This window comes from Leiobunum rupestre, chromosome 6 (genome assembly GCF_980474605.1).
Source record: "Leiobunum rupestre chromosome 6, qqLeiRupe1.1.hap1, whole genome shotgun sequence".
Classification (NCBI taxonomy): domain Eukaryota; kingdom Metazoa; phylum Arthropoda; class Arachnida; order Opiliones; family Sclerosomatidae; genus Leiobunum; species Leiobunum rupestre.
In genome coordinates, this window is record NC_143389.1 from 5,304,773 (window position 1) to 5,329,778 (window position 25,006).

At 35.1% G+C, this 25,006-nt stretch overlaps 1 protein-coding gene across 1 annotated transcript; it reads right to left on the reverse strand.

Annotated features, from left to right (window-relative positions):
* Window positions 1-555: 555 nt before the first annotated feature.
* LOC149939174 (putative methyltransferase DDB_G0268948) lies at window positions 556-7,639 on the reverse strand. The gene is made up of 4 exons (XM_090177880.1): window positions 7,603-7,639; window positions 3,050-3,094; window positions 1,946-2,535; window positions 556-1,005 (listed from the first exon to the last, which is right to left on the reverse strand). Exons 3-4 carry the CDS (start codon window positions 2,385-2,387, stop codon window positions 626-628), a joined length of 822 nt encoding a protein of 273 aa, XP_090034006.1. The 5' UTR covers window positions 2,388-2,535; window positions 3,050-3,094; window positions 7,603-7,639; the 3' UTR covers window positions 556-625.
* Between the last annotated feature and the right edge of the window lie 17,367 nt (window positions 7,640-25,006).

The window sequence follows — 25,006 nt, forward strand, 5'->3', positions numbered from 1 at the left end:
CAACGAACTTTGAGCCAGTGCGCGAACTAGAGAAGTAGGCCTAAATCTAAAGGCGCCCGGAACTTGGCAAAAAGGTAGGGGCCTGAGACCAGCCTAGAGGGAGCAGGGTCAGTGAGGCCCCAAAACATTGTGTTTAAAAAGGTAATCTTTTGAAACACTCTGTATATCTCAAGCCTTGGGATCTAGTTGATTCTGACAAAATATATATATCTCTCTTTTGGGTTATCTACAGATCTCATTCACAGCTTTACATGCGTAAAATATCCTTGGATTTGAGTAAAATTAACTGATTAAGTGTGGGAGATAAATGTTCAGTTAAAATTAATTAATAGTAATTTTCATAAAGTCCTCTGCGAGATCTGCTCTAGGCGTGTGTAAAATGTCGAATTCAGTACCTGATATGGATGTCCTAAGTATAAGACAAAGACTATTTAACACTATATTAATAAATTGTTTATATATTTGTGGCAAATATATTTCATTTTTCTTATTTATGGAAATTATAAAATTATTGTAAACTGTTGAATTTTGTCAATAAAACGATTTACACGATAATAACATATTATTCTTATTTATTATTGCAATGTACAACTCTACCAATTACTTTTATTATGGTACAAGACATCTAATTTCTTCCCATTAGAAGGAAATATCGAATTGAAACGTGAATGATGAAGTCTCCTTCGTCGTTTTCGTCCATCGAAAGTTCTCTGAGTAGTTCCCTTTGGAACTTTTGCAGAATTTCCTCTCCAGCGGCTTCGCCTTGTTCTTTGATCAGAGTTTGAAAGGCGGACCACGTTCGGAGGTAGCCGACATAGTCCTTGAAGCGCATCTCTTTGCGGACGAAAATATTGTCATCTCGGACGAAATCTTTGAAAGGCAACTTGACGCCGTTATACATTCCCATGATCATGTCTCGTCGCTCATCCCAGTATTTGCCGACGTCTTCGTAGTGATAACGAAGAATCAGCTTCTCCAGACGATTAGAAAGATCCTCGTTGTTTCCTAATTGTTACGAAACTGATTATGATAACATTCATTCTTAAGAAAAAATATTTCGAAAAGCTCTTTATACTAGTTTGATTGTACACAGATTACGCGGAGTAGGTTAAGATTGCGCGAAGAATACGTGATTTCAGATTACGTAAGGTACGCGGATTACTTACTCTTACGCAGAGAGATAAACCCCTCGTAGTTGTGTGTGCAAACACCATTTTTAGAAATTGGATAAAATGTAAATTACAAGATCAAATACTTAAAAAGTTAAATAGGCTTTGTAGAATCACTTAAAGTGAAATTTCCGATACCCGTGTGCAATCATTATTTTAGGGGAACCAAATCAGTATTTCACATACTAACTCAAATATTTAAAAAGCCAATAGTATGGTCCAATAGGTTTCAGTAAATTTTCTGGTAGGGTTGCGCTAATGGGTATTAAATCAAAGACATTTATTGGCCAGTCAAATACCATATCAAATTTCATAAAGTAGAATAATAATAACAATCAACTAGGCTAATACCCAAGGCACCACCTTAGGCCTAAATCAGCTAGCCTTTAAATGCCTCAAATCGCTGGCCGAGTTAAAAGGTAGGACGGTGGTGGCTAGCTCATATGCTACGTGGGACAACAGCTTCCTACACTTACTATATCAATAATTTGGTGGAGTTCTTTAAGGAACAAAATCTGGGTCAGTGAAATGATAAAATTTTGCTTTGGGTTTCGATTTCATTTCAAAGGCTTTAGATCAACCTCGTACTGGTAAATTAAATTTCAATCAATTTCGTCAAAAAGCACACTAAATTAAGATCTGACAAAGTAATATAGCAGTTGTTTCTCCATTGTTATAATAAACTTGATAAATTTAATTTTAAAAATAATTTTGAGTGGCGCTAGAGTATATTTTCCCTTTAATAATAAGCGGTTCCCAAAAAATATACAACGCACCCCTTATAAACGGTAAAAAGTATCCGTACAAGGCAACCACTCCTCTTGGCACTAGAATTCGTCTGGCTGTTTCGAAGAACTTTTCTTGATCAAACCAATGAAAGCTTTGTCCAGCACTTATCAATTGCAACGAGTTGTCCTCGAATGGAAGCGTTTCTGCAGTTGACATATTGAATGTCACGTTGGCTGGATTATCAGGGTGTAGCTTGGCTTTCTCCAGCTGATGTTCGCTCACGTCGGTTCCGGTTACTTTTTTGAAATACGGAGAAAGTATTCTCGAACTTTGTCCGGATCCGCAGCCCACATCCGCCGCTTCGTTCAACGGGCCGCTAATTCCCTCCGACAAATATGAGACGATCTTGTCAATTACTACTTGGGGCGTTGTGGGTCGAAATTTAGCGTACAATGCGGCGTGGTTTGATCCCAGAAACAAATGCGACATGTTTGGAATTGAAATTCACCGGGTTCCGAAATGGCACCTGTTTCTTTACGGATCAATACATATGTATGATGTATAACGTTACAGTCGAAATGGCTCTGATGCGTAAAGGTACAATTTCATTTTATCACATTTGGCGTCAATCCACAATCTAATCAAAAGTTTTATTTTCTATAATACCAAAAATGTACATATTTATACTTAGGGAGAATGACTATGCTGGGACAATTTTCAGCGTTTCTCTTAATCGACCTCATATTCTACCAATGTAATACTAGCCTTAACAGATTACCAAATCAGTCTGGTGTCTAATTGGTTCTTTAAAACTTATGTATTCCGAAGACATTGAAACGCAAGTGGATGACGTTTCCGCCTTGTCGTGACGAAGGAATTAAACTAGACTATCATGACCGTGGATGAAGGAAAACTAGACTATCATGACCGTGGATTAAGGAAAACTAGACTATCATGACCGTGGATTAAGGAAAACTAGACTATCTTGATCATCTCAAAATAATCATTCATCCTAAGCCTTAATAAATACTTTATTGTTAATTTTTCTAAGCACGATATTTTATTAAAAAAGGGCTTCAGTTTTGTAGAAACCCAACTTGATCATTACAGGGAGTAAATTCCAAATAGAAAAATTGCTAACAACCACTAACTTGTTCTAACAGAACTTGCACCAGTTACCGCATCTTCTGTGTAATCTGGTGGAAAAAATGTGAAATTAGGTTGTATGTTGTTTCAGTAACTATTTATGACTTCATAATTATGGATATTATTAAATTTTAAAAAATCGAAGTAATTTTATATGTATCACTTATCTAAAAATGTCAACTGTTTTTTATCAGACTCTTAAATCTGTGGAGTTTACAATATATGTACATGCCACTTTTCAAATTCATTTAATTTAATCTGAATAATCAATTGTGTACAGTCTAGTCATTTTCTTTAGTATAAATAAAAACATTCTTGACCTGTAAGAAGTTTTAGATTAAAATGCTTAAGATTGTGATCAAGACCAATGTGCTTGAATTTATTAATATCAATTCGTTAATTGGCCACATTTATTGCAATTTCTTGATAATAAGCTGTATTGTGTATTTGGAGTAACTTATAATGAAATTAAAATTGATGATGCAAAGTTACATCGTTAAATTTGCACATTCAATAAAACAATGATATTACAATTATATAACCTTTTTCGAAGATCTTATAAAAGAGCATAAGTCTGTACATAAGGAATTGATCACGGATATAACATTTTTTAGGCTGCGTTCAGTAAGACTCAACGCGGAGAAGAAACCGATTTCAAGGAAATATATTTCAGTTGAGAGTTTGAGACCGTTGTCCAACGTGACATAGAATCTTGTTGAACGCTTCATTTGGCCATGGACAATTTTGGGAAAAGGCGCCTACCTGGGACTACCTCATGTATACAAAGGCTTAACAGAAATTCACACGTAAACCAATCATTTAGATAAAATATAAAAGTGAAGAGAAGCACATAGTGAAAAACTAAATGAAAAGAGACTTAAAACGGTTTTAAAATTCACAATTTATTGATTTAAAAATCCTCATTTAAATAAATAAATTGTGAATTTTAAAACCGTTTTAAGTCTCTTTTCATTTAGACAAAATATTCTAATTTTTCTTAATTGTTTGCGTTTTCCGTGATTTGTTTGTCATTTTTATTCATAAAATCCAATAATTTTTAATAAATCAATTAAGTTTAACGACATTTAAGTTGATGTTCGCGCCATTCTTAGTTTGTCACTACACCGTTGAGCAACGAAAAGTAATGCTCTTACAGCCGATGGCTTCGTTGAGTAGCCGATGAGCAATATGATGTCGACACCGTAAACGCGAAAAATCTTACAGTAAATTGAGCGTTACTGAAAGCAGCCCTGGAGAGTAACTGTTGTTCTTCTATTAATAGGTTTGTGGCGTCACCTTTAAGATATCAATATACAATATAACGGTATATAAACTCAAATTAATTTTAAAAAAGCAACAACTTATATAATTAAACATATTTGTAAGAGTCATATAAATTGAATTTTGTATCCATGGTTAAAAATTGATAATAAAATTAAAATGACACAACTGATACTTCATGGCTTTAAAACATTATTTTAATGTCATAAACGTTAAAATTGCGAGCTTTCAGGTACGTGACCCCTTGTCAAGCACTAGGTTTACAATGTAATATAAAAAAATATAACAGAATGAATTAAAAAAAATTAAGAAGGATATTTATTGACTTATCGCTCACTATGTCTGCCATTCTCGTCCCTTCGCAGGAACATTCATTTCATGTTTCTACAACCATCCTACTAAAACACAGAAAAATCACGTTGTTCATCATAGATATAAAATTGCCATTAAAATATACCCAATTAAATGGAACTTTTCTTGCTGTTACTAGTTTGTAGGTGCGGTACTAGAGTAAATTCCAAAAAGGTTCATCAGACGCATATTTGCCAAGAGGATAAACAGTAGAACCTCATGTGAAAATAGAGCCTACTTTTTGAAAACACAGGGAAACCAAAATAAAGCGTTTATCGGCAAAGTAGGCCACATCTGTGGCGACATCTGACCATAGTCTATTCGAAAAAGTGATTTTAACAGAACTATTATGAAATTATTTTAATAGGTTAAATTTCAATTCTTTCTTTTAAATTTATGCAATCTGAAAAACCGCTTACAAAGTACAAATATATTAAAAAGCACAGATGGCGCCATATAAGCTAAAAATACTAAATACACCGCAAAGAGTAATCAGCCAATTTATTTCCTGAGATTCAATGCTTGAACTCACTCAACTGATGCTGAAAATCTTGTGATAAAAAATATTTTTTTCAGATGATGAAGAACTGTTAATATCATGGCTTTTATAAATTGTGCAAGTAATTTATACGGTTTTATATCAAGAATATCAAAAGTGACATAATTATGCCACTTCTGAGAATTTGAACTAAATTGAACTTTGTATATTAATATATTTTTCAATATTGATAAATAGCAACTATCCTTCACTAAGCAAGTGAAATAAAACTAGTGCACTTGTAAATTTTCTTAGACAGCTCTAAAATATTTTGTTTTCTACAAAACAAAGACATCAGTGCTACATCACGCAACGCCACCCATGCTTTTTCCTTTAGAGAAAAAAACGCGCCTAAAATGGTGGCCATGGCCAAAGCTACGAGGTGATATTACTACTCTATACAATATGTTTTTTTTTTTCAAATAAAATACTAAGCTTTTTCGTCCTTTGGCTAAAATCATAGTGTAATAATTTATATTATTAGCTGTCAAATTTTTTTCGCTACTTCCTGCATTAAAATGGTATTGATCTGTACTCGCTCATGCAGCCATCCCCATAGAAATCTCATAGGTAACTAGAATGCTGCCGCCTACGGCCGAGCTTGTCGCCAGTTCGTTTTGAACCTTCAGCCAATGAGAGGCCGTAGAGTGGTTCCGCCAAGGAGGATAATAATCCTCCTTGGTTCCGCTACTATCGCGGGAGCTAGTTGACGTCATTCTCTCTGGTGACATTAAGTTCTTGGCAGAACCACTCTTTGAGCTCTGATTGGCTGAGATCTGGCTATCGTATGCCACGGCGTTTGGTCCATTTGCCAGTTACACGGCAGCATTCTAGTTACCTATGAGATTTCTATGGCCATCCCAGTTGAATAGCTTCCACTAAATCCAATTTATTTTTAGTGTTTAGAGTTCCAAGGCTGTGTCCGGTTTTTTTGGGTAATATTTGAGAGCCCATATCTCTGAAACGAAGCACTTTAGGACCCATGTTTATACTACATTGTTTACTCATAGAGACCCATAGAATTCATATAGAAAGTTTCGGTACTCTTATCCGTAACACCCCGTATACATGTAGCAATAAATATTATATGGACAAAGAAAGTGATGATCACACCTACCTACTATTATCGTTAGTTCTAGCTAATTGTGCTAATGTGAAAACTTTTGGGCTCTTAAAATAATTGTATTTTTCTCCATATTAAATAAATTTTAAAGGTCTATGTCAGAAAAATTGAAAAACAAATTGTTTGAAAATTACAGGGTCGAAAGCTCAATGTTGAGGGCTCTATACATCCCAATTAAAATTTAAAATACATGCGTGTCTTCTCTTTTTAAATTTTGTAATTATTCATATTAAATACTGAAAATTTTACATTTTTGTTCCTTTACAAAAAAATAAAACATATTTATTGGTGTATACAATTTTAATTTTTTATACCGATAGCAATTGGACATTTCCCAAAATGGAAAACAAACTTCATCTTTAAACTTTAGGCACTAATTATCTAATAACTAATTTTAATGAAATTTCTACGGAATCCTTTGATGAGTTAAACAATTTTAAATAATTTTCCAAGTGGCTCAGGTGGACGTTTTTTTTTTTTTAATATCGGAAATTTTTCAGTTGGTATCTCAATTTGCAGTATTCAAATTTTAAAACTTCTGGCCTAAAAGTGAGATTTAAATTATTTATTTTTAATTTTCTATTTTCGCCTTAGTGGCAAACTCAAATAAATGAAATTAAAATGCACAGATAAGTGGTCTATTTTTTAAATTATGAATTTTTTTCAATTTTTGAACTCCGTTGATATAATGTAAGCCGTAGATCTATCTGTTTTAATTTCGTCTAAAAATTAATGAAAATAATATTTATATTAATGCGCCTTTCACCGTAATTATAAATTGTAAATCTTTCGTAGATTAAAAAAATTCTTCTGTTATTTTGTTTAACCTATTTAAAATATTTTATTATTTAGTTAAGTCCATAGATACATAGCGTTTCATCGCGTACCCTACATTTTAGCAGAGTTTATTTTCACCACTTTTGAGAATTCTTGATGGTTGACCTTAGACTTATAACATACGCTTACACCAATAGAGGAAATATCTACACGAACCTTGAGCTTACACATATATAATGCATATACTTTAGTTATTACTAATAGAATAATAGTTGGAAATAAAGTTTTCAGGAAAAGCTGTTGCTTGCAAACTCTCAGGTATATTGAACCTGTAAAGCTTGTAAGTTACATCAGTTTACTAATTATTATTTCCGGATCGTTTCATGCTCTTTCAGACTGTAGAATACTTTCACATTTAGTTAAGAGAAGTAAGTGTTAAGAACCCTATAACCCATAAGGTATTTGAAAGACAATAAAACATTACGTACCATTTTTGCATGTACGGCGCTCAAGGCTTAGACATTTTTTTTTTTTTTTGAGAGGCACACGGTATGGTGTCGGCTAGAGCCTTAGACACCAAAAGGCTTAGACATTGGGTGGGTTAGCTCAAGGTGAATAATGGGGTTAGCTCACTTCGAAAGTTCGAATTTGGGAAATTAATAAAAGATACACTGTGACGCGCGACGAAATTAAACCAAATGCTTAGACTACACTATACAAACTAACATTTTATACACGCATTTGGTTTAATGGTTTATGGACGAGAAGCAATTTGGATATATATTCAAAGATGTTAGTAGAGTGTAACCAGAGATTTTTATTATTATTTCTGGGACCGATGTCTATGGCCATATACATCGATCCCAGAAATAGGCCATTTGTCATTTGGAAGACTGAATGTATGGTTGACTACATTACTAAATAAATGAATATATAAAATTAGATTAGAAGTAATATTTGCACCCTTAAGGCAGGAACTAAACAGTTCGGAGAACTTTTTTTGTTATAATATATGACCATTTATTAAAACTCAAAAATTAATTTTCTCTTTATTCAACATAATTGTCAATCTTAACATGTGACTTTAATAAAAAAAGATTATTTATGGATCACCCAACAACAAACTATCACTTACTTACGTTCTTTATGAACGACCCCCAAAATGAACTTCCCGTAGCGCATGCGCAGCATTGCGCACCAATGAGAAACTTGACAGAAAATGTAATAGTTGATTTTATAAAATAAAAAGTGGTCTTGCCCAACTTGTTAACATGTTGCTCTTACGTCACAAGACACAGCTTTATTAGTATATTTTGGGCACGAGCGATTTGCACGCGCGCTAAAGAAACCTATATTCCTCGCGACTGTAGCGCGCGCTAGTAGGCTTGTGAAAGTAAGAGACTGTGACGTAAGAGCAACATTTCAACAAGAAGGCCACGTTAGTTTATAAAAAGAACTATTTCGTGGCTTCAAAAATAAATCGTGAAAATACGGGCATGTGAAGTGAAACACGCTGATTTTAAATCCGTTTACAGAATTAAAATACGACAAGTGGTTGAGGTTACAGCGTGACCCAAAAAAGGGCTAAAAGTTTCTCAAGCTGAGTTGACGTCTTCCACGACAAAACCGGTAAATTGCCAATATACGCGCAGCAGAGGTAGAAATGGGGGGTAGTTCGCGGTCGCGGACTATTTTTTCGTTATATTGATTATTTGTCTTTCTGCACATAAGCCAGCCTTTGGTTTCGCAGTTGTTGTTTCATTGAATAAATAAATAAATAACTCCTTCGCCCAAAACTCACTACTTTTAAATTTTATTTGATTTTTTAGTTAAAGTATAAAATGAATAAAAATGTAATACATTTTCTTTTCATAATAAATGATTGTGTATTCAGATCTTAGGTATAAGGAATTTTATTGATAAATTTTCTACTTTTTTACCTTAACTTAAAACGAAATCTTTGATTAGTGGTTAAAGGTATTTCGTTTACGTTTGGGTAACACAATGCATTGCCTTCGGTTATTCTGGAACAGTCACAATTTGTAGTCCGATCAAATGGGCTAGACAGTGCGTGCTACAAAGTACGAAAAACACGTCGGTACTACTTTTCTCGACCATTTGCATCCTCGTCGAGTTCAACTTGGTGGTCCAGTCGAAAGCCTTTTTAGTGGAATTTTGAGCAGATGTGTAGGCGTTATTTATTTTTCTATTTGAAATAATCGGGGACCCTAGTCGCGTTTTGTTTTTTTTTTTTTAAGAAAGACAAGATTTTATCGTCCAAACTAACAAGGAGACTACCCGAGGTGGTTATCACCGATTTTGTTGAAACTCAGGGGTTAGGTAGACCTTATGGTAGTATGATAATTGTCAAAGGAAAAAGTTGCAATGAGCTTTAGTTTTCCTATGGCAACCGAAAATGTTTTTGATCTCTCAAAACCAATAAATCTCCATTTAAAAAAGCATGGAATTTTCTCGGTTTCACAGGGTACTTAATTACTTAAAAAAAAATCAAAACTTACCCAAAAAGATGAATTTGACCTATTTTGAGTAAAATTCAATTTTGGTTAAATTTCAACCAAATTTGGATAACCGAGAAATTCCCATGCTTTTTTAAATGGAGAGATCAAAATATTTTCGGTTGCCATGGGAAAACTAAAGCCCATTGCAACTTTTCCCTTTGGCAATTTTCATACTACCATAAGGACAACCTAACCCCCGAGTTTCAACAAAATCGGTGATAACCACCTCGGGTAGTCTCCTTGTAAGATATCCTCAGAACTTGAAGACGTAAGAACTCGTTTCGTACAGATTGCTCGCGAGTGCTTCGTACTTAACAAGGGCGAATCGGTTCGAGTAGAATTCTCCGAGAAAGTAGCTTTCACAATGCGTTTCTTCCGCAGAACATTTATCTTTGAGCTTGCACCAAGACCAAACTGGCCATTGTTATCTATATTTGTAAACGCCTCTTGGATCCCTGATTAAGTCATAGACATAATAAAGAAATAGACACCTTACGCGGAGTTTGATTTGCCAAAAATATACGGGAACGATAACTAGCAGACAACCGGTATTTGTTCCGTATTCCTGTGGTACCACGTTTAAGCGACGCCTGTCGATTAGGCGATAAAATACAAAATCATCACGTGACACGTCACACATGTTCGTGTTTGTAATCTTTTAGGTACTCTGACGTGATTCGCGAATATTTTGGCTGTGAGAATTTAAAATAAGGTAAATTTTTATTATAATTTTTAAATAAGTCAATTAATTCTTTCAAAACCCAAATAAAAAGCAGCAGATGATCTTATAATTAAAAACACAAAATTCTAATTGCGAAATGATATTTTGTCAAAGGCTTAAGTAACTATCCGGTTTGTTGTGGTTAAACTGGTTATGGCTTGTTATGGGAATATTCTGAGATTCTAAATTGTAAACAAAAGTAAATGGAATTTTGTTGAAAAGGATGATTCTACCTTGGATTAATAATGATTCTACTAAAGGTATGTAGTCGCTATTGTCCTTGAAATAAAATTAGCTTTGACAATTTAAGTCTGATGGCTTGACCCTTCATTTCTAGATTTTTGTCCTTCGCTAATTTGTGGAGTCTGAGCTTGCAATATAAATTAATAACTTTCGTAATGATGATGTTCGATTCCAACTTCAGCATCAAACATGTTCGTGGTGATCTGGTAAGATGTCCATGCCAACAATATTTCGTAATACAGCAAGTTCTAGTTCTTAGACTACATTTCTTTTATAGAGAGAGGAATATCTCTTCATAACAACTAAACAAAATTGGCTAAAAACCAAGGAGATCTTACTCAAATTATAATAACATAATTAAACCTACACGAAATGATCCTTGGTCAAAATTTAAAGGTGAGAAGTTAGCATCACCGGTTTTTTCTATTTCACTTTCAACTGGATGTAATTTCTTTAAATTAAATAAAAAAATTATTTTGACTATTTTTACTTGTTTTAATTATATGGAAACCAAACCAGAGTCGGAATGGCTTTTGGTGTGACCCACCTTTTGCCATTTACAATTTGTATATCCCGTTGTAAAAAGTGATCATTACAAATTAAATCATGATTTGAATGTGTCGCGATTTACAGCAATTGTCCATTGAGAAAGTATTGTAGGTTTAGTTATAAAAATATTTTAAATAAGAATGAATATTCATCGAAATAATATGATAATTTAATCCTACTTATGGAATGAAACCTTTTCCGGTATTGTTTTACTTGTTATTGCAATGCGTAAAAATACTAAAATTAACCTATAATTTACCAAATAAAAACAAGATTTTTAGTAGAAAACACTTTTTCTATAACTTTTTAATAAAAAAAATCACCAAAACGAATTATGAAACATGTTAGCTAACATAAAAGTACTACCCGTTTATCAAATTCACCTCTAAAGTTTTTGCGTCTGATTTTAAACCGGATAAATATTCCTAAGCGTTAGGTACTACGTGACCTAGGCCAAGCGCTCACTACTCCTCGTAACGTCTCTGTCCTGGCTTCCACAAGCCTTTGCTTCGTAACGGAGACAATGCCTTGTGGAAGGCATTACGGATACGAAACAGAGAGCCAGTGGGCGCCTAGTCCAAAGCGCCACTTAAGTTTAGTGGCGCTTTATAAGTAGGATTAAACTATCATAATATTTCAATGAATATTCTTTCTTATTTAAAATCTTTTTATAATTATAGGTTTCCCTTATCTAAACCTACAATACTTTCTCAATGGACAACTGCTGTAAATCGCGACACATTCAAATCATGATTTAATTTGTAATGATCACTTTTTAGAACGGGATATACAAATTGTAAATGGCAAAAGGTGGGTCACACCAAAAGCCATTCCGACTCTGGTTTGGTTTCCATATAATTAAAACAAGTAAAAATAGTCAAAATAATTTTTTTATTTAATTTAAAGAAATTACATCCAGTTGAAAGTGAAATAGAAAAAACCGGTGATGCTAACTTCTCACCTTTAAATTTTGACCAAGGATCATTTCGTGTAGGTTTAATTATGTTATTATAATTTGAGTAAGATCTCCTTGGTTTTTAGCCAATTTTGTTTAGTTGTTATGAAGAGATATTCCTCTCTCTATAAAAGAAATGTAGTCTAAGAACTAGAACTTGCTGTATTACGAAATATTGTTGGCATGGACATCTTACCAGATCACCACGAACATGTTTGATGCTGAAGTTGGAATCGAACATCATCATTACGAAAGTTATTAATTTATATTGCAAGCTCAGACTCCACAAATTAGCAAAGGACAAAAATCTAGAAATGAAGGGTCAAGCCATCAGACTTAAATTGTCAAAGCTAATTTTATTTCAAGGACAATAGCGACTACATACCTTTAGTAGAATCATTATTAATCCAAGGTAGAATCATCCTTTTCAACAAAATTCCATTTACTTTTGTTTACAATTTAGAATCTCAGAATATTCCCATAACAAGCCATAACCAGTTTAACCACAACAAACCGGATAGTTACTTAAGCCTTTGACAAAATATCATTTCGCAATTAGAATTTTTTGTTTTTAATTATAAGATCATCTGCTGCTTTTTATTTGGGTTTTGAAAGAATTAATTGACTTATTTAAAAATTATAATAAAAATTTACCTTAATATTCGCGAATCACGTCAGAGTACTTAAAAGATTACAAACACGAACATGTGTGACGTGTCACGTGATGATTTTGTATTTTCTCGCCTAATCGACAGGCGTCCGGAACAAATACCGGTTGTCTGCTAGTTATCGCTTGTAACCCTTCAGGTTCATTTTCCCCCGTATACTTATTTTTTTTATTTTCTGTGTTTTATTTACTTTTGTTATTACGTTTTCCCCGCACTTTTGACCCTCTAAATTTACAGTTTTTGTTAAGTATTCTTGAAGCCCCCTACATCAAATATCTTAGAATTCCGAGCTCTATTTAATGAAACTAATCCCAGTGTTAAATATAAATTTAATTTAATGATAAACTAAAAACTTGAATAACTTTTGAACCATACATACAAATTAATTATTGTGTATAAGCCTTATAGAACTCGATCAAACCCCACGATAAAATATAAAATTAAGATAATTAATTAAACCATTCTCTCAAGATAAATTATAAACTAAATCCCTGCCTTCGGCAATACTAAAATTAATATCTCGCTAATTAAAGTGTTTTTCTCTCGGTCACAAGACCATGGTACAATACAGTCAGCGAACTATCCCAGCCCAGATTTTCCCTAAAACTTTCCGAACTAAACCAGTAAAGCTCCCTCAGCTCACAGCGATCCCATGAAATCATTTCAAGTCCACAGGCTTCATATTAACTACCAGGGTCATTCCATGTGTAATCGACCAGTGATGCCACCATGGGTCAACCGATTTTGACGAAACTTACTACACCTTTTGAGGGGTCCAAAATAATAACCTTTGGAAAATATGAGTGAGTTTTATTTATTCGTTTTTGATTTATAGTACTTTGAAAAAAAAGCCTGAATTTGGAATTTCGACAAAGTGTTTTTTGATAGCTTTAGAATAATTTGTATATGTTAACTATGCTTAGAGGTACAATCGTGCAATTTTACAGTGGCATACAGAAATGTAAGCCGAACATGATGGCGTTGAGATAAAAAGGCTACAATGAGTAGTTCTGCCGCACTTAGCTGCCAAAGGCAAAATTAATTTTTTTGGGGGGGTTCCTTCGATCGCCCATACACAAAAAGGTGGAACCTAAATTTTTCTACTTAAGACATTTTAAGATAGCTTGTGCCTAGGGCTTTCGAAAAATATACAGTATTTATGGTTATATTTAGTACCTAAGGCGAAATTTAAAAAAAACCCAAACACATGTTTTTTTCTTTTTTGCCAATTTTAAAATAACAGTAGTAATTTTTTCACGCTAATATCTAGCCCGTTTCACTCGAAATCAAGTCAAAATATCGTCTGCTAGAAAATCTGCTTAAACATTGTTATTACGACGTTCGAAATTTTTACTCGTCTCGTTTTTACTACGTGGAGTTAAAATAACGGAAATTGCATCATGGAAAATGAAGACTCAATTAATTTGCCGACATGTTCAGTTGGCCAATTGAAAAATGAAGCATGTCTTAAAACCACGCAGTGTAAAATCAAAGGTTTAAAGGAATTTAAGTCGTTAACTGAAGAAGAACGAAAGCTTCTGGTTTTACGGGCAAAGACAAAAGATTACATTCCTCACACAGTATGTAATCACCATTATGCCCTGCTAATTACAAAATATTCATCGTTTGAGGTCAAATGCCTTGATCCACTTAAGATTCACAAGAAGCCTGCAAAAGGTTGGTCTTATTGTCCTTAAAGGGATTATAACCCCTTACGGTTCTGTTAAGCTTTCCAGTAATCCATTGATGACACTTTTACACTAATATAGACCAAATTCTTTATACTGGGGGACAATGAACGACTGTTATTTCTGAGAGGGTTATACTAATTTCAGTGGCGTAGCGAGTGGGCCTATGCCTAATATTGGTCCCATTTTCAATTTTTATACTTAAGACACTAAAGGGGCCGCTTTGCCATTTTTAAATTTTTACTGTACTATATAGGGCCTATCTTTTCCGAGTTCTTCGGGCTACAGTCAGGTAGACCCCGACGCCGGTCATTAACGCCAATGTATTTAGAATAGGGACGCCGCCGCCACCGTATTGGCATTTATACATTATCTTATGGGCGCCGACGCCGTCGGGGTCTACAGTCCGGCCCAAAATTTAAAGTTACACCACTGACTTGCTTTAATTATTGAATATTGGAACTAACACTAAATTTATATTTTCAGTTAATTTATATACTCTGACGCTGAATGACTTCAAATAACTATCTAGCACAAGTGGAATTACGTTGATTCCAGGTCAGAAGCTATGCAAGAACTGCTACTACAAACTTCTACGTCAACCAGATTTAAGCGAAGATACATGTAGTACTTCAACACCATTAATTGGAAGCCAAGATAATTCATTTTCTTCATCACAATTGATCGGAAGTCAAGCAAGTAATATTTCTTCGACCAGCGTAGAAAAGGCAATTATTACTACAGAAAGGGATGATTTAAATAAAACTTTAACAGATATTGGGGCTAGTCCAATTACTCGACATCTGGTTCATGAACGTGAAAAGGCAAATTATGCAAAGCGGAAAGTTACTCAGATAGTGGAAACTGTCCAAACAAAGGTCGCTAAAATTTTGGATGTACCAATACCTGAAAGTGAAAAAAATCCGTCATCAACAACTGATTTGGAAAATTTAATTCGTGATCTCAAAATTAAGATGCGTAGCTCGTCCAGACAAGAGCAATGCAAGTTGCTAACACTTGCACCCCATTCATGGAGTATTAAAAAAATATGCGATGAGTTTAATGTTTCACAATATCTAGCTAAAAAATCGAGAAACCTGAGAGAGACGGACGGAATTCTTCCCAATATTGAGAAAAGGCAAGGAAATAGACTTCCTTTAGAAACTGTAGATGCAGTTCGTTCGTATTATGAGGATGATGAAATTAGAAGATAGTTCCCCGGTAAAAAAGATTTCGTATCCGTACGTATCGAGGGGCAGAAGGTTCAAAAACAGAAGAAGCTATTATTGTGTAATATCAATGAAGTTTACCAACAATTCAAAGTCATACACCCAGAACTAAAAATTGGATTTTCAAAGTTTTGTGAATTAAGACTTAAATGGTGCGTCACTGCAGGATCTAAAGGTGTTCACAATATCTACGTTTGTGAAATACATCAAAATCTTAAGTTAATGGCATTAGCCTTACCGCAGAAAGAAGAATATAAATCGTTAATGCTTAAGTTTGTTTGCTCAACATCAAACCGTCAGTGTATGCTGCATCGTTGTAACGACTGCCTGTCAGAGGAAAACTTTTCTGCGTCCATTAAAGAAATTTTTGAGGAAAATGAAATCGATGAAGATGATTCCGTTATCTACAAGCAATGGATTCATCGAGATGGACATACCAAACTCGTTGATATTAAACAACGAGTTGAAGAATACGTTGAAACACTTACAGCGGCAGTAGAAAAGTCACTTCCCCATCATTTCATCGCGAAGTCGCAATCTACCTACTTAAAAGATTTTAAATTTAACCTTAAGGACGATCACGCCATCACACTATTGGATTTCGCCGATAATTTTTCTTTCCTAGCTCAAGATGCCGTTCAAGGTTTCCACTGGGAAACAACCCAAGCTACTCTACACCCTTTTGTTACCTACTTTAAGAGAAATGGACAGCTTGAAAGTTTGAGTAGTTGTGTTATAAGTGATGACATGGAACACAGCGCAACAACTGTTCATGTTTTTATTGGAAAACTCATTGGACATCTGAGAAGTTTAGTTCCCCAAGTAAAACATATGCATTATTTCAGTGACGGAGCTGCTTCGCAGTACAAAAACTGCAAGAATCTGTTGAACTTATGCAACCATGAAGCGGATTTTGGCCTATCAGCTGAGTGGGATACCTTTGCGACTAGTCATGGAAAAAGTCCATGTGATGGAATTGGTGGGACTGCAAAAAGACTTGTGACAAGAGAGTCCCTTCAACGTACTGATAGTAATCAAAAAATGACGCCACTTCAGTTCGTCCAATTTGCCAATGAAAAAATTAAGGGAATTACTTTTTTTTATGTCTCCAGAGACGAGATTAAAAACGTCAGAGAAGGTCAAGACTTAAGACTAGCTATTGCTAACACGATTGTAGGCACACGTAGTCATCACCGATTTGTTCCAATTTCAAAAAACCAAATCAAAATGTATCGCATTTCTGCTGATACCTACTATACCACAGTGAACGTAACAAAATTCGCCGAAGAGACAATAACACTCGAAGACCTTGAGGTTGGGCATTATGTTGCTGCAGTTTATGACCAAAATTGGTTCATCGGAGTAATTGTAGAAAAATGCCCAGAAGAAATGGACTGCCAAATTAAATTTATGATAATAGACCGCCAAAATCGGTTGACGTGGCCCAAGAAGACTGATACATGATATGTACCATTAAGCTGTATTTTGTGCAAAGTAGCTCAACCAATATTAATTGACAAAAGTCAACTAAATATGTAAAAATTTCATCACAAGAAATGAAAAAGATCAAGTACCTTTTCGAAAAGTTATAATTGTTTTGTATTTCGTAGTACCTTATTAAATGTAAAATTCAAAAATCAAAACAATTGTTTTTTTTTAAATTTCACCTTAGGTACTAAATATAACCACAAATACTGTATATTTTTCGAAAGCCCTAGGCACAAGCTATCTTAAAATGTCTTAATTAGAAATATTTAGGTTCCACCTTTTTGTGTATGGGCGATCGAAGAAACCCCCCTAAAAAATAAATTTTGTGTTTTGCAGTTAAGTGTGGCAGTACTACTTATTGTAGCCTTTTTATCTCAACGCCATCATGTTCGGCTGACATTTCTGTATGCCACTGTAAAATTTCACGATTGTAGCTCTAAGCATAGTTAACATATAAAAATAATTCTAAAGCTGTCAAAAAACACTTTGTCGAAATTCAAAATTCAGCCTTTTTTTCAAAGTACTATAAATCAATAACGAATAAATAAAACTCACTCATATTTTCCAAAGGTTATTATTTTGGACCCTTCAAAAGGTGTAGTAAGTTTCGTCAAAATCGGTTGACCCATGGTGGCATCACTGGTCGATTACACATGGAATGACGCACCAGGTAACGATAACCCAACAAAAGCGCTCGTTTTCCAAGGCCGCCGCCACAGGGTCAAGAGGGCGCCCGGATGTTTCCGCTTGGAGACAGAAAATCGGGAACATCGAGACTCTGGCATCCCCCCCCCGCAACCCCGAGCGACCTTTCGTAAATCGGACAACGTCACCACCGCATGACTAGACACGAGTCTTAAATACACCAATGACCTTAGTAAAATGGGAGGTCACCAGTTGCTTTTTGTTTCAACCCCGCCCCCCAATAATCGGAACAAAACCAAGAGACAGAGCCCCAAAAAGACAGAACGGAGAGAACGGACAGAACGGTAGAGAACTGGAGAGAACTCTGCTTATGGCAGAACTCGACAGAACTCAACTTTTACCAGGAAGGAAGTCCACCTGCATTATCCGGAGAAACCATGACGAAATAAATATAAAATTATGTGCGATGAAGTCGCGCTTAAATATTAATTAACCCTCAATGCAAACCACATGATCGCAACAACCCTCCATGATTGCCTAGATGACCCTCAGCCAGGACATTCCGACCGGAAGAGTATAAGCCGAGCAGTAATGAATCCGAGAAGCGTAATGCCCTCAACACCCTCGAATCACCTGTTGATCACCCAAAATCTAGACGTACCGAGGGAAGAAAACCAGATGACCGAGACCGATTCCCTAGCCTAGCCGGACATTTCAGACCGAAACCCGAAGTACCTACGCCCCCGTCAGCTTGTGAAGTAAAAGAATATAGGAAGAAACCCGCAATCCGGCCGCCAAACCGTAGACGAGTAAATAAAGAGAATTAAAGAAAAGTGTTAATAAAGAAACGCGTAAACAAGCAGCCCCCAAAGACGTCCCGTTCTGTGAAGTGCGTGTGTCGGGCATCTTACGTAAACCGAGGAACGAGAAAACCCGTAAACGGAGAAACAACAACGTAGCGGAGTACACCGAAATAGAATGATGAGTAGAATTTTCATCATAACCCCCCCCCCCCATTGTAGAGTACCCAGGGTCGAAATACGAAGTAGCCAGTGAAAGTAGAGAAAAAGTTTTAGAAAGAAAGTTTAACCCCACGCTATTGTTCGAGAAAAAGGTTTAAAGCAAGCCCCCTCGAGGTTGAGAGTTTATTTTGCTTCGTGTATTTATACAGTTCGGAATATATTTTTTAGTTCGCATTGTACCCTTGTTGTAGCCATTTTTGTTTAGTTTTATTGTGAGTTAACATTGCTATTGTGTAATTGTCGAATATCTAATTGTAGTGTTTATTATTTAGTGTAAGTGTATATTAATTTCTGCCCCCTCCATCCTTTGAAACCAAGATGCCTGAGAGTAGGGATACCGGAACTGATCCCATAGAAAATAGTAAGAGATAGTTTCATTATCAAATTTAAGGTCAAAGAGTGTATATTTTAGTGTTTAAATTCCCCTCGTACATTGGAAAAAAGCTAAAAGAACCATAGTAGTGATGGCCTAACCATCACTAGAAGCAAAGTAAAATTACCCCGCCAGTTCTCCCCGCAATTTGTTCATTTCTGTATTTAGTGTTTTTATAAAATTGAGTGTTAAATAAAGATTTTGTGATTGATTAACGACAAAGGGTTTCCATTCTGAATTCGAATCTCCCCCTCTTTTTTATTTTTTTCTTTCCCCTGTATGTAACCCCCTCTCTCAGATTTAATTCACTCCACGATAAGGCCACGACTCGCATTTTGTCGCCATCTTCCCCCCGCCTTGGTGAATTAAAATCTATGAGCAAGGGTTAGGAATATTTCCGTCCATCAATTGTATGACGAATTCCTTAAAAACCTTACACGCTCCCGTATTTACCACCTGTAGAATCTTGGGTCTATTTCTTTATTATGCCTATGGATTAAGTACAGTATATACGAGCTTCTAACAATGCCTCTTCAGTTTTAGCCAGAGATACTCCGAAGCAGTGTTCCGAAGTGGTAAATGTCAGGTGTCAAATAATGTGGCAAAAAGTGGTAAATACCGACATGGCGAATAATACTTTTACTGGCTAATATGCCCAAAAGTGGGAAATAATAAATTTTAATAAAAATAAAAAAACATACGAAAGGGAAAATATATTTGTGCTATTTTAGACAAATATACTGTATTAGTTGTCAAGTTTTGGGCTAGATACTCAATTATAGCCCAATCTAGTAATTTCTTTTGGCTATTTTTCAACGATTTTTCCTGAGTTTGAATTCGTCTGCTATATATCTTTAAGGTGTTTTTAATGGTTATTTTGTGAAAAACTGAAACATTATCTCACATGTAAGTGATGCTACATCTCTGAAAGATATTATTTACATCATTTAAATGCATTTATTGATTATTAGTCACTATTTGTCACTTTTTGCCATATTTGCCACTTTTGGCCATATTTGCCACTTTATGCCACTGACATGGACTTTATTCTAAAAATGTGACATTTAGGTAACACTATACTCGAACGGTTTTGAGAACGCGAAGTGTTGATCGTAAGCAAATTTCACCGTTAGTTTTTAAATCGTAACATTGTTCTTGAGTGATTTTTTTCACCAAATCGCGAATTTCCCGTGATGTCACAGGATAAGCGTTACTAGCAGTTCTTGAAATGTTTAAAGTGTGGTTGAAATAAGCTGTTCAACATGTCTTTGACGAATTGAACTACCCGTTCACGTGACATGTTGTTCAAATTTAAACCGTGCAACGGCTCGTATAAGTAGAAAGTGCCTGGTTGGCTTTGAATTAAGTCGCCAAAAAAAGTAGATTCACTGCGTATGTTAGCTTGGATAAATAATAGTAGTTCCTACCTGGACATTTGCATTTGCTAAGTGTTTGTTACGGGTTCTGCCTTGTAGAAGGCTACGTGTTACGGGAGTTTCGGAAATTATCCGTTAACTTCGCCGAAGCGGCGCTGCTGCCGCAAAAGCCATTTGCTTCTCAGGTATTTTTCCAAGTGATATATCCAGCCTCCAGGTGGGAACCAAGGATCGAATCAATGAGATTTGATAGGGATTTGAAAATTTGGATGAGATTTGATAGGAATTTGGAAATTTTAACGGGATTTGATAAGGATTTGGAAATTTTCATGAGATTTGATAGGGATTTTAAAATTTTCATGAGATTTGATCGTTATCGTCATTTTAATATTTCATTAATTTGACTGTTTTTCGAAAATCTATAACTCTTTCGAGCTCGGTTCACATCTCTCTCATTATCTCATATCGACCGTTTTCGTCAATGTCTAGTGTTAACGCGACTTATTTGTTACTACTAGTCAGCTGTTGAGTGTCACACTTATTTCTTCTGGTTATACGACAAAGACTAGTTCGATCAGTTTCATACTTATTTGTTACTTCTGATCACACTTATTTGTTACGTTGAGTGTCACACTTATTACTTCTGGTCATACGCCGAAAACTAGGTCGATCAGTGTCATCCTTAATTGTTACTTCTGGTCATACGCTGAAAGCGCGGCGCACTCTGAACGGCCTTGAAAAACGCTAGACCTCGATAAACACGCGGATTTACAATGTTGGAAATTGCGGGGGTCTGTATACGCTTAACAAAAAACCTTACTTAGAATTAAAATTAATTAACGTATTTGCATCTCTAGGTTATATGTAAACTACAGCTATTCCAAAATATAGCTTTCATGAAAATCGGACTTAAATTAAGGAACTGTATGTAGATTTTTAGGAAAAAATATAAAACCATGAAAATTGGCGTCCCGTAAATTACCCTGGAAACTATACTTAAATTTCATATTTACTGATATAACTGAAGTTGAATGTCCGCTGAATCCTAACCTATACAATAATTTTTTTAACGTTATCGGACTTAATTTTAAAGAAAATATCTACCACATAAAGCGAAACCACCGAAAATATTAAATTGGACAAATTCACAACTTCTAGGGCTCCGATTTGAAAACTTTATGAAAGGCTATCAATGGCGATGTACGTACATTCGAACGATATATCATTGACTCTTCTAGCCCTAACCGTTGAAGAGATATGCGCGACACGGTGGCATGATGGCATCGGCTACACACAAATCCTTAGGATTGTGTGTAAAAACAAGCGAACAACTGAGACAAAAACCAAAAGGGCCAAAATTCAAGGTCGATGTATAGGTGGGTGAAGTAGAACTACGATTTTTACAAAGACAATGCTAGACTAAGTTGAGCGCTCGAAGTTGATGGTAGAAATCCTATTTGTTTTACAAATATATAGTATGTGAACGAACACTAGGCAAACCCTATGGTAGATCCGAGGGCCGACCCCATTGACCCACCCTATAAAGCCGAGCTCGGATATTGCCTCGGATATCTTAGCGAAGGCGAAGAGAATTTCGCTGCGATTTTTGTAAATTTATAAATTTTGAAGATTTCTTAAATTTCCGGTAGAAATTTATGAATTTTCTCAAGATTTGCTAAAATTTCAATTCAAATTTACAAATTTTGCAAGATTTCATAAAAATTTGCGGAAAACCATCAAATTTCATAAGATTTATTAAATTTGAGAAATTTGGCGGAATCGATAAAAATTTGAAAATTTGCCAAGATTTTCTAAAATTTTATCAGAAATTTGAAATTTTCAAATCACTGGCGTGTACGAAATTTGATAGAGTGTCGGACCCCTCGGTTTTACCGAACCAATAAAATAACGGGATGTTTTACTTTATTTTTAAGGGAGGGGAGGGTACCGTGGGAATCATTGAAGGGGTGCACTGAGACTTGAGAGGAACGCTAAAATTCGTATCGCCACAGACATTCGGTAATATTCGTAATTTTAGTTTTTTTTTACATACGATTTTGCTTCGGCCTCGGCCCGAGGGAGTTTTTCGACCCTTTTTCGATCCTTGGTAGGAACTACAATTATTAATCCAAGATGTTATTTATTATACGCACTTTCTTCACTGTATCTTCGGGAGTTCCGCTGTAAATGCAATCTTCCTGACAATTTAATGTGGTCTTGATTATATCTGATAACATAAGTATAAATCTGTATAATATTTCCATTGAAAACCAATTTCAAGGAGACCTTGTTGCTCACGGAACATTCAATACGTTAAAATCAAATGTAAAATTCCCATTTTCTCTGTGCCATTGAAAAGGTTACCATTTAAACTTAGTACTCGTGATCGCGAGGTACGAGCTAAACTTTTCATTTTCATAACCAGTAACGCCCTACGAAATTAAGCGTTTTCAAAATTCCCTTATCTAACCTCCATTTCCTATCTAAAGTTAGTAATTAACCTGATGTAATGTATGATTATTTAAACTGGTTATATTTGGCTTGAATTCGTTGGTATTATAAATATAATTAAACATTTTGAAGATTGAGGTTACCATTTTCAAAGAACAAGGGAAATATTACAGAAGAATCACCACCCGACCCAGCTTCCGTCTCTTCCGGCATTGTTATGCTTCATCCATTGAAATATATGTTAACCGGAAGTTCCTCGTAAAATCTCTGGCATCAGAACTCCATGATACATTTTAAAGCATCGCTAAAATAGGGCTAAATAAATTGAATCGTCCCATAACTGGGACACAAAATTAGCTTGTAGCCATAGAATTATTCAGGAGCAACATGAAATACTCACTCGCATCAAATTCTATTAGACGTGAATAATTTGTAGTAACCATATGAAGCAGGCTTGACACAATTTCTAATGGGGTAATTCGTGCCCATTAGAAATGGTGTCAAGCCTGCTACATGGTTACTACAAATTATTCCCGTCTAATAGAAGCTAACGGTTTATGCGTAAATCTTGACATGTAAAATGTTAATGTTGCACTGCGTGGGGATATGTAATTATTTACAAACCACATTTGTGATGGTGGTAGGTGGTCAATGAGAATAAATCTAGTACAACATATATACTATTCTTTATTTAGAAGTGATAATATGGCTACCAGACGATCGCTATCGCGTTATTCCTCTACCTCTCCTTTCATATTTTTGTAAGATACTAGATAGAGTCAGTAAGCCACTGCAAATACATCCAAGTTATTATCAGTGGCGATTTTCCCCACAGGCGCACGAGGCGCGCGCCCTAGGGCCCCCGATTTCTAGGGGCCCCATTTTAGCCGAAAAACCGAAATCCATTAGAAATGTTTCAATGTGTTAAGTAGCTTTATTTTTCGTTATAAATATTTTAAACAAAAATTAAATTTATAAAAATAAATAATTATTTATTTACAATAAATAAAATTTTCAGGCCATACTAAGCTACTCTATACGTTATCTGAAAGTGGAATCCTGGATACGCCCTGGGCCTTGTGATAAAAGGGGCCCCAAAATCAAACTGCGCCTAGTGCCACAATTTACCTAAACGCGCCGCTGGTTATTATAATTATTATTATTATTCACTGATGCTATAAATATATAATAAATTTAAAATACATGCTTTTGAAATAATGAATTACTTGAACAAAGCATTTAAGTAGTCAATTTAGAATAAATGGTGTAAATTGCCTGGGTTGGCGTTAGCTTCCAATCTCATAAATAATGATCTATTGAATTAAAAGTTATGAGACAATTTTATAATTAGATTTAAACGTAAAAGGGTTATTCATGTTAAGTTAAGTGAATTGGGTTTATTCTTTCCCAAAAGCGTATTCATTAAATAAAATAACAGGATGCTCCAGATAAAGTAAACTAACGCATAGGTTTAATGGTTATATATAGACAATAATAATACTCTAACAGTCTAAAAAACAATAACACAATTTAAATGGCAGTATTCGCGAAACAATTAAATGATAAAACAACTGATGAAATAATAGTAAAGATGGTGAGCGAATGACTGACTGGTTAACCCCATAAATAATAGAACACTAACAGTGGCAATAAAGGGCGCGTGCTAGCAGATGAAAGATGAAAAAACAGGTTGTTCCTGGGCGAAGTGGTCCTGTCTTTTGTAATAGTTGTGGTTGTAGGCTCAAAGCCTGCTTGGTGTGGTCTAGCAGTCTCCTCTACATCGAAGTGGCGGAAGGATGATCCTCTTCGCACAACCGTCGACCTTTAAAACAGGAGCAGAGCTAGTGGACTTCAAAAAGCCACTTATTGGTTCTATTTTTAATTAGACCCATCTCGATTTCAAATGCACCCGCACGCTTTACGAAGGGTCATAAGCCAGCCAAGGTCAAAGTCTAATCATATAGT

Bases quoted from the DNA above. Each gene is read 5' to 3' on its own strand.
- LOC149939174 (XM_090177880.1), bottom strand. From the start codon at position 2,387: ATGTCGCATTTGTTTCTGGGATCAAACCACGCCGCATTGTACGCTAAA. The intron at 1,006-1,945 runs GTGCGTTGTATA...CGTAACAATTAG, and splicing joins CTTTTTACCGTTTATAAGGG to GAAACAACGAGGATCTTTCT.